At 47.0% G+C, this 10,613-nt stretch overlaps 1 protein-coding gene across 1 annotated transcript in view; it reads right to left on the minus strand.

The window, feature by feature from the left end:
• The window catches only part of LOC129701218 (heparan-alpha-glucosaminide N-acetyltransferase-like), a 44,104-nt gene extending 36,966 nt beyond the window's left edge, over positions 1-7,138 (minus strand). Inside the window, 3 exon segments of the mRNA XM_055642327.1 lie at positions 4,704-4,816; positions 6,852-7,059; positions 7,061-7,138. Of these exon segments, the coding sequence (XP_055498302.1) occupies positions 4,704-4,816; positions 6,852-7,059; positions 7,061-7,114 (375 nt within the window). The 5' untranslated portion in view covers positions 7,115-7,138.
• Positions 7,139-10,613: the final 3,475 nt, after the last annotated feature.

Consider the following 10,613-nt stretch of genomic DNA (forward strand, 5'->3'; position numbering starts at 1 on the left):
TTGGCATATGATATCCTTGCCTTCATAAGTTGGGCCATTGCTTTTAAACGTCAGGAGGCCACATTGCAGCTTTACAAAACCTTGGTTGCACCTCCTTTATACTGCGCACAGTTCTGATCACCTCACTACAGAAAGGATGTGGAGATTTTAAAGACGGGTGCAGAAGAGATTTATCAGAATGCTGTCTGGATTAGAAGGTATTAGCTATGAGGAGAGTTTGGGCAAAGTTGGTTTGTTTTCTCTGAACGCCAGAGGTCGAGGGGAGATCTGATAAAAGTATATAAAATGATGAGAGGCATAGAAAAGGCATACAGTCAGAGCCCTTTTCCCAAATTAGAAATGTCAAAGAATAGAGGGCAAAGCTTTACCATTAAATGGGAGAAGGTTTAAATATGTGCAGGCATGTATCTTTGTTGCACAAAGAGTGTTCAGTTGCAACGTGACTGCACGCTTGGTCACAATGGCAAATGCTGAATTCCCTAGGAACGCTCTGCAGGGTGGTGGTGATAGTGACTGGCGCAATAATGGCATTTAATGGGCTTTTTGATTGGCATATGGATATGCAGGGAATGGAAGAATATGGATTGTGTGCCAGCAGAGGTTAGTTGCATTTGGCATAAAGTTTGGCACAGACATTGTGGACTGAAGGGTCTGTTCCTCTGATGGATTGTTCTATGTTTCAGGACAGATGACCAGAGGTTCGGGAAGAGTTTGGTTTAAAGAAATATAGTTTCCGAGGAAAAGGTGATAGATGTGCAGAGAGTTGGAGAATTTTGAGAAAAAGAAACTCCAAAGCTTAGGACTTTGAATTCGGAATGGCATAGCAACAACATTCAGAAATAAACAAGTAATCCGAGGTAGGGAAGAAAAACCTGGATATTTATAGGACATGCAGAAATCACTGACCCAGAATGTGCTGGTAAATACCAGCTAATCTAACATTGCAGTGCCGATAGATAGATGGACTCAAAGTAGTAAACAGTTATTAGAGTCCAACAGCAGAGTTCAATCGAAGTGAGATTTTCAAAAGCTTTACACCACAAAAAATGGGCTTTCAAATTCTGCACCATTGTAGCTGATGCAGAAACTATGACAACACCTTTCTATGGGGTTATAGGGCTGCCGAAGAGAATGAAAAAGTAAAAGTTAAGCTTTTGTTTTGTGGGTTTTTTTTGAAGCAGCTTCATTTGGTCCTTTATAAATGTTTTAATTGTTCAGTTTTACTCAGTTGTGAATGTTTCTGAATGTTCAGTGGCCTATGGATGCCTCTTCATCATACAGACATCGCTGTTGTATCAATGAAGCAAATCCCCCACATCTGGACCAGGACACTTGGTCACCATCTGTGGTGGATATGCAAAAATGATCAGCATCAAAAAAATTAACAAGAGCCAGATCACGACTTCAAAAATGTTTAAGAAAAAACTGCAGATGCTGGAAAAATCGAAGGTAGACAAAAATGCTGGAGAAACTCAGCGGGTGAGGCAGCATCTATGGAGCAAAGGAATGGGCAATGTTTCTCAGTCTGTGGAAGGGTCTCGACCCAAAACGTCACCTATTCCTTCGCTCCATAGATGCTTCATTGACATGTCATTCAAAAATGACATTTCCCATGTCAAATTAAGAGATCCACGCAGGGAATGCTGTTCAAATCACATTCATTGTCTTAGTATTATTTTAGAAGTTTCTTAATATCAAAACTACATATTAGGAAATTAACCAAATCACAAAATGGAAATACAGATTTACTCGGCGAATTGTGGTAATGGAACTTAAGAGTTTGTATTGAGTCCACTTCCCTTTGCCCCATAGACCTGCACTTTACTTTCCCTTACTAGCCTATCCTATTGCGTTTTGAAACAGCCAATAGCTTACACTCCCATTTTACATGCACAGCAGTATTTATACACCAATATATACAATAATAATATAATAATAATGATAATAATAATAATAACTTATATTGTCATTGCACATAAGCGCAACGAGATTTGGTATGCAGCTTCCATCCAATGTCATAACTTAAATAACTAATAAAATTTAGATTTAGCTACCCCGAGAACATGGTTTGTAAAAAGAACATTACAACAGTAAAATAGTCAAAACAGTTCAAACAGACTAAAGTGCAGATGTGTCTGTGCGACGTGACCATCCGAGGGAGACAGTCCATGGGGGTGGGGGGCATTCAGCAGGGCCGGTTCAGAGCCGCTAAAGCTCTGGGAATTAAGCTGTTCCTGAGTCTGGAGGTTCGGGCGTAGAAGGCCTTGTAACGTCTGCCGGAGGGAAGTAGTTTGAACAGTCCATTACAAGGGTGTGAGGAGTCTTTATGGATATTGACGGCCTTCCTGAGGCACTGTGTGTGGTAGATGCCCTCCAAGGCTGGTAACTGTGTTCCAATAATCTTCTGCGCTCTGTGGACAACGCGCTGAAGAGCTTTCCTCTCCGTGCAGCTGAGATACCACACAGAGATGCCATACGTTAATATGCTCTCTGTGGCGCAGCAGTAGAAGGTTGTCAGCAGCTGTTGGGGCAGACCAGTCTTTTTTAATGTTCTCAGGAAGAACAGTCATTGCTGTGCCTTTTTGACCAGCACAGACGGTGTTGGTGGACCACGTGAGGTCCTCCGAAATGTGAGTGCCCAGAAACTTAAAGCTGGACACTCTGTCCACACTGTCCCCGTAGATGGAGATTGGGGCGTATTCTCCATTATGTGACCTCCTGAAGTCAATAATCAGCTCCTTAGTCTTGGAGGTGTTTAGTGACAAGTTGTTACGTGAGCACCAGTCCGCCAGGTTCTGCACCTCCGCTATGTATTCTCTTCTCTTGCTTCTCTTGCGTCTCACCTGTACCTTTAGTCTTTTAAGTTTATGCCATCTTCCACTTGAATTATCAGCAAGAAAAAACTTATTTTCTCCAATTATCAATTAACCTATCATGTGGTTCAACAGTGCTGGTGGGCTGCCAGTTGACATGACTATTCCTTGAAATTCCATATCAAGCAGGGTGCAAGGCCACCAAATTCAAATCCATGTTCCTACCATTTCAAGCAGGGTGCAAGGCCACCAAATTCAAGTGTAGTTTCATACCACTTTCAGCAGGGTGCAAGGCCACCAAATTCAGTGCAGTTTCATACCACTTCAAGCAGGACGCAAGGCCGCCAAATTCAAGTGCAGTTTCATTCCACTTCAAGCAGGGTGCAAGGCCACCAAATTCAAATGCAGCTTCATACCATTTCATGCAGGGTGAAACCACCATAAAACCACACAAAACACCAAACTCACAGTTCAGTAGACATGAGTTGTGACCTCTCTCTCCCCCATCATGCAGAGACTGAGCCACACCCACACTTCTGGGTTTTACAACCCCTCCCACTCCCACCAGAAAAGGTGTGGCTTTCATGGCGTGATTGACAGGAGAGAGATTCTCAACATTTTTTAAACACTAATAACACTTTTATTTTTCATAGATGGGAAGAATTCTCTGCACCGGCTCAGCGGAGGGGGGACTGAGTAAGATAGCCAAAAATCACAGCCATAAGTGGTAGCGTTTTATCTAAAATCAATACAGTGCAAACAGGAAGTAAGTGCATTTGCAGTTGTGCCTTTTAACTTCAAACCATTTGCAGTAAGTAGTGTCTTTCAACTTCAAACCAAAGCACCCAAGCCATCATTTGCAGTGTATGCCTTTCAACTTCAAGCCAAAGCACCCAAGCCACCATTTGCAGTAAGTAGCGCCTTTCAACTTCAAGCCAAAGCACCCAAGCCGCCATTTGCAGTAAGTAGTGCCTTTCAACTTCATGCCACCATTTGCAGTAAGTAGTGCCTTTCAACTTCAAGCCAAAGCACCCAAACAACCATTTGCAGGCAGTGCCTTATTACTTCAAACAATCCAAATTTTCATTTTCAAACCACATTAAGGGGACTCACAGTTGTGTTGACATTTGTTCAGTGTTAATCAGAGCTCAGAGAGACGTGACCCTTGGCTTCATCCATCTTGCAGAGACTGAGTGAGACACAACACTTCCTGGTTTTATAGTCCCTCCCCCTCCCTCCAGCAGGGGCAGCAGAGAGAATGGTGAATTTTTTTAAAAACATGAATATCTCTCTGATTTGTCATCGATGGGAAAAATCCTCCGCACCCGTAAGGCTGAGGGGGGGGGGTCTGAGCGAGGTGGCCAAATGACGGCCGTAGGTGGCGCCGTTCTGTCGGAAATCGCAGCAAAATGGGCCAAAAGCGGTCAAGATCAGAGTTTTAGTAATATAGATTTGTAGTAGCATTACTAAATCTATTTTAAGGTGCCAACTTTAAATACAGCAATTAACCAAATTTAAAAAAAAACATCAAGTAACACTTCTTAACCAAATAATAAAAATAATATACAATGTAATGCTTACCTTTACGATTATATAAATGTACTTCAGCAGAAACTTGAAGCCTTGTAAAACAACAGTATGAAACTCACCCAAAAGCAGAAACTGCACACACATGCACAGAAATTTAAAAAATGGGACAAAAATAAAGTTCTTTACTAAATACTGATTAATAAAATTAGCCACAACTATTCCTTTATTAGAGGTCTCGTCCATCTTTATTACAGTGGCATCTTGTCACCCTCAATAGTTTAGTTCTGTTGTGGCATAAGAGCTCTGTGGAGAGTACACTGATAAAACCAGATGCAACAACTTAACATAATTCACACTTACCTGGTAACAGTGATCTGACAGCCAGGAGACGACGAGTTCATTGGACAATTCATTATAAACACTTAAAACTGCTTGATCCATCTCAAGTTTATGATGCTTTCCGTCGGGCAACTCTGTCAAGACATAAAATAATACTCAAAAACTAATATGAAAGCACAAAAGTAACCAAGCAAATACAGCTCTTACAATTAAAAAAAAACTGCAGAAGCTGAATATCTGAAATAGAGAATTAAAACAATTGCAATTGGAGAATATTAAAGTGATTTTAATCACAATGATGATAAGTATAATGGGAAAGCATGTTGACATTAGCTATCTTTCCTGTCAGCAACTGTCAATGTCAGGAATGAACAGCTAAAGAATTATGATGCATTTTTAATCAAATAGTTTTTAGCTGGGTGAACAATGGATGGAAGTGGTGCTCCTGACTATTGCTTTAGGGCAGCTAACAGATCTGTCAGCACACTCGTAAACACGTGGCATGCATCCTGCTCACAAACCATGTGCTTCAGGAAGTTAATGATTATTGCTCATTCTGTTGTGAGGTCAGACAACTCACCCACTCTTAGTTTAGTGTGAAGATACAACATAGAAACATACCCTTCAGCCGACTGTCCATGCTGACCATCGCTCACCCATTCACACTAGTTCTATCTTCTCCCACCTTCATATCCACCCCCGACACACCATGGACAATTTAGAGGCCAATTAACTTACCAGAACACCCGAAGGAAAACCACACGATCACAGGGAGAATGTGTAATCTTCATACAGACAGCACCTGTGGTCAGGATCAAACCCTTGTTTCTGATACTACGAGGCAACAGCTCTACTGGCTGCGGCACTGTGCTGCCTAATTGAATTCACTCCTGTTTATAAGCCATCAAATGTATAGCCAAATAGAACCTCAGACTGGACCAATTACAGCGACATTCATTGCCTAACAGATGACTAAACATCAATAAATTAAAAAATCAATAAACACCTTTTACACCCTCCCCCACTCTCTAAAGAAGGAAGCCAGCAGTTGATTTACATAGAGCAAGACGACAGAGCCAGCAATGACAACACAAGTCATACTGAGATTCTGGATACAAGACACACTGAGATCTGGACAGAATTAGTCTTGGCACCATTCATTGCCCAACAGGTGACTAAACATCAAGAAGGAATTTAGCAGATCAAAGAGCATCTGTGAAGGGGAAAGAACAGTCAACATTTTAGGTCGGGACCATTCTCCAGTCCAACGTGGATCCTTACCCAAAACAGCGTCTGTCTATGTCTCTCAACAAATGCTGCCTGGCCTTTAAATTATTCCATAACTTTGCTTTTTATTCAAGATTGCAGCATCTGCAGTCTGTCGGCAGAGAGGGTCTGCTAGTTCTCTCACTCCCACCTGTGCGCCACAGCACAATCTTCTTCAATGATCTGGCATGCAGGGGCACTAGCCCCACGTTAATTCCCTCTCGACTGAGGCTTCCTTCTCCACCTTCCATAAATCCTCCCATGACACAAAAGCTGTTCCAGAATGCCCAACCACTGCCTACCCCCCCCCCCCCCCCCCCCTACCGAAACCCGGCATGGACCTCCCTCATGATCGGATTGAATGGGAGTGCTGGCTCGAAGGGCCGAATGGCCTACCCCTGCACTTATTTTTCTATGTTTCTTCCCCTGGAGGATGGAGGAAAGATACAGGGGACCCGGGGAAAGGGTGGGAGATGCAGGGAGTTCCACGAGAAGGGCAGGTGGGAGATGGAGAGAGTCATGATCACTCATTCCACCACCCAGAGCCCCTCCTGCATCTCTCCCCCCAGCACCCCCCTCCCCCCCAGCATCTCCCCAGAGCACCCCCCCCCCCCCCCCTCCTGCATCTCCCCAGCCCCCCCCTCCCCCCCAGCATCTCCCCAGAACCCCCCCCCCCCCTCCTGCATCTCCCCAGCACCCCCCAGCATCTCCCCCCCAGCATCTCCCCAGAGCAGCCCCCCCCCCCCCCCTCCCGCATCTCCCCAGAGCTCCCCCTGCATCTCCCCACAGGATCTTCTTCTCCCCAGGGGCTCCCTGTTTCAGACCCTCCCCACGGAGCCGCTGCATTACCCACATGATCCTCCACACTCCCTGTACCTCCCCCACCCTCCGCAGCTGCTTCACCTTCTGCCGCTGTGCCAGCCCGCGGGTCCACGCCGCCCACCAACACCGACAGGGCGACCATCAGCGCGGCCACTAGGCCCAGGCTCAAGCCGGCCGGCTCCATCAGCTCTCCCGCCTTGGCCCGGTTGCTCGGAAGCCGTCCTAGCGCTCCACTCGACCGCTGTGAATCGGACTCGTCGCCCCGGGGCCGCTGATGCCGCCGCCGCCGCCGCCGCCTGCCGCCTGTCCTCTTCCTCAGCTGCCCGGCGCTCTCGGCGCTGCATCCGCCGCCACTTCCACTTCCACTTCCGGCGCTGGGTGGCTGGCGAAGAGGGCGGGGCTTACAGCTGTCACTCAGCGGGAGATAGGGCGGGGGGGTTGTGGTGGTCACTCAGCGGGGGCGGGGCTTATGACGGTCACGGCGGGAGGGGCGGGTTCGTTCGACTGTCACCGCGGGAGTAGAGGGCGGGGCTTGTGACGGTCGCACAGTGGCATAGGGCGTGGCTTGTAACGGGGGCGTGTCTGCTGTCTCCTCCCCTTCCTTAACCCTCGAGCTGTCATTCCTGTACATTCAAATTGCCTAATAGGTCCTTAATGCAACCAGACAGGTTACTTTCTGCAGTACTAGAAATAGAGAATTTTGTGACATCCAAATCTGTTTAAACATCTCAGAAAGTACAACAATTATTGCACCTTCTTCATGATTATCTCAAGCTGCTGGGCGCAGGACACCACCAACCCACTAATGAAAACTGGCGGGTGATCTTCCAACTCCTGACTTCCAAAGTTAACAATTTGTTCCTTGGTCTAGTTGATGTTGGGTGAGAGGTTGGTGTTGCAGCGCCACTCAAACCAGATGTTCCATTAGGGCGGCACGGTGATGCAGCGGTAGATACTGCCTCACAGCGCCAGAGACCCGGGTTCGAACCTGACTGCAGGCACTGGCTGTACAGAGTCCTAATGAATGTGAGGGTTTCCCCTGGGTGCTCCAGTTTTATCCCATATTCCAAGGACATACAGGTTTGTAGGTTAATTGGCTTTGGTGAAGACTGTAAATTAGCCTTAGTGTCTAGGATAGTGCTAGTGCACAGGGATCGCTGGTCACAAGTTCACAAGTTATAGGAGTAGAATTAGGCCATTGAGTCTACTCCACCATTCAATCATGGTTGATCTCTGTCACCTATTCCCATTTTCCTGCCTTCCACATATTAGCTACCATCTGACTAAAGACTGCTGGTTGACAGGGACTCAGTGGGCCAAAGGGTCTGTTTCCGTGCTATATCTCAAAACTAAACTCTGCAGTATGCTGACATATCACCAAGCATCAATCAGATGTTCTATGCTGTATACTGACTCATTACCCGCGGCCAATCACTGTGGTATCGTAGGTGAATTTAATGATAGCATTGGAACTGTGCTTTGTCACACAGTCAAGAGTATAAAAAGAGCAGACGGATAAGCTCTCAAACTTAAGGTGCATCAATGTTGATTATGAGTGAGGAGGAGATACGGTTACCAATCCGCACTGAATAAGGGCAAAGATCGAGTTGCAACAGAGGCCCCGGTCTTGGAGATTGGTTTTGAGTTTGGAGTGGATGATATTGCTAAATTCGAGCTCCAGTCAATGAACAACAGCCTGTTACCCAGTTAGTCCACAGCAGAGTGGAGAGTCAGTGAGATAGCATCCAGGGCATTTGTGAGGCAGGAGTTGATTTTCACAGTAACCAACTTTTTGAAGCACTTCATTACGGCGGATGTGATGAACTGGGGCAGGCAACCAGACACTAGCCTCATTGACTACCATCTGGTAGCCAGTGGAAACATCATCCCTGCATCTACCCCCTGAAGCCTTGTAAAAATGTTGTATGTTACAATGAATTTACTTCTCAGTTTAGTTTAGAAATACAGCGTGAAAACAGGGCCTTCAACCCATCAAGTCCACGCCGACCAGCAATCCCCATACACTAGTTCTATCCATTCTAGATGGTAGTCATTGAGGCTACTGTCTGGGTCTCTGTGCATCCTTTTGCAACTGGACAATTTACACTAGGGACAATTTACCAAAGCCAATTAACCTACAAAACTGTACATCTTTGGAGTGTAGGAGAAAACCTGAACACTCAGAGAAAACACACGTGGTCACGGAGTGAACGTACAAACTCCACACAGACAGCACCCATAGTCAGGTTCGATCCCGGGCCTCTGGCACTATAAGGCAGCAACTCGACCGAGGTTCCACCATGCTACCCTCAGATCTATAGAGTTCTGGCCCAAAATTCTTAATCTCTCCTTTGTGCAATGGTCCCACCCTAAAAAGCAGTCTGGTGAATCTCTACTGTACTACCTCCATGTAAAGTATATTATTCCTTCCACATCATCCCTTTGCTATGGAAAATAGTTTATCTCTACTATACCATCAACAGTGTAGGATAATTAATAGTTTGAAGGTGGGGCGGAAATCCCGGGGGGGACAGGGGACACACATCCCCCCTCTGTTTTGAGAGGTGGGGGACGATCCCCCCCAAGTTTTTGTAATCCGGATTTTTAAACCCGGTGAAATCTCCGTTTTCCGCGAGACAGTGGAGGTGGGACTGTTGATCGAGGGCGCCGATTGGACGAGGGAGACGTCAGTCAGCAGGCAATGGGGACGGGACATAATGATTCAGCACGATCATTGGAGGCGGGAGGAGTATGGGGGGGGTGGGACTGAGGATAGAGAGCGGTGATTGGAGGAGGGAGACGTGGCACAGACCTGCGCCTCATCCACAGCCAGGATTGATCCCGGCCGGCTCTCCGGCGCTGTCCCGTCCCCACCCGAATGCCCTACACGGGTGGCCAGAGACAGCGGGAGTCAGACGGGAGCGGTGACCCAGGCCCACAGCCAGCGCAGAGAAGCAGCGCTAAACCCAGCTCAACTCTGCCTGTCCCGCCAGGTTAACATGCCAGGACTTACGGAAAATATGGCCAGTGCGGAGAAGCGCTGCTGGTGTGCCGTTATTCCAGGCCGGGCTGTGGGTTAACCCAGTGAGACAGGCAGAGTTGAGCTGCATTTAGCGCTGGATTGAGCCTCCGAAGCCGCGCGCATGTGTGTGTGAGTGTGAGTGTGTGTGGGTGTGTGAGTGAGTGTGAGTGTGCACATGCGCGCGCGGCCGCCAAAAAATTGTGTCCCCCCTGTACCCCCCATATTTTGATAGCGATTTCCATGCCTAATTTGAAGGTAATGTAAAGGCATGGGAGGAAGTGGAAATACCATGCTGTGAAGCGCAGTGGAAATAACAAGGGTGTTGAGAAATGCCAGCAGATGAGTCACAGGATGTGGCAACACCAGGGAGAGCTTGATTAGAGAATGTATTTAGCTGTTGTTGTCCAGGGAAGAGGATTAGCAATGGCAAAGAGAGAAGGGTTCCAGGGTAAGAATACACAAATATGCAAGGATGGCAAGGAAGAGAAGAATCATGGTTCATGGGTATACAAAAAAGCTGGAGAAACTCAGTGGGTGCAGGAGCATCTATGGAGCGAAGGAAATAGGCAACGTTTCGGGACGATACCCTTCTTCAGACTGATGGGGGCTGGGGGGGGGGGGGGGGGAGAAGAAAGGAAAAAAGGAGGAGGAGGAGCCCGAGGGCTGAGGGAGAGATAGGAAGGGGATGAGACAGCAAGGGCTAACAGAATTGGGAGAATTCAATGTTCATGCCACCAGGATGCAGACTCCCCAAACTGAATATGAGGTGCTCTTCCTCCAATTTCCGGTGGTGCTCACGCTGGCCATGGAGGAGGCCCAGG

The sequence above is a fragment of the Leucoraja erinacea genome, chromosome 1 (assembly GCF_028641065.1).
Source record: "Leucoraja erinacea ecotype New England chromosome 1, Leri_hhj_1, whole genome shotgun sequence".
NCBI lineage: Eukaryota > Metazoa > Chordata > Chondrichthyes > Rajiformes > Rajidae > Leucoraja > Leucoraja erinaceus.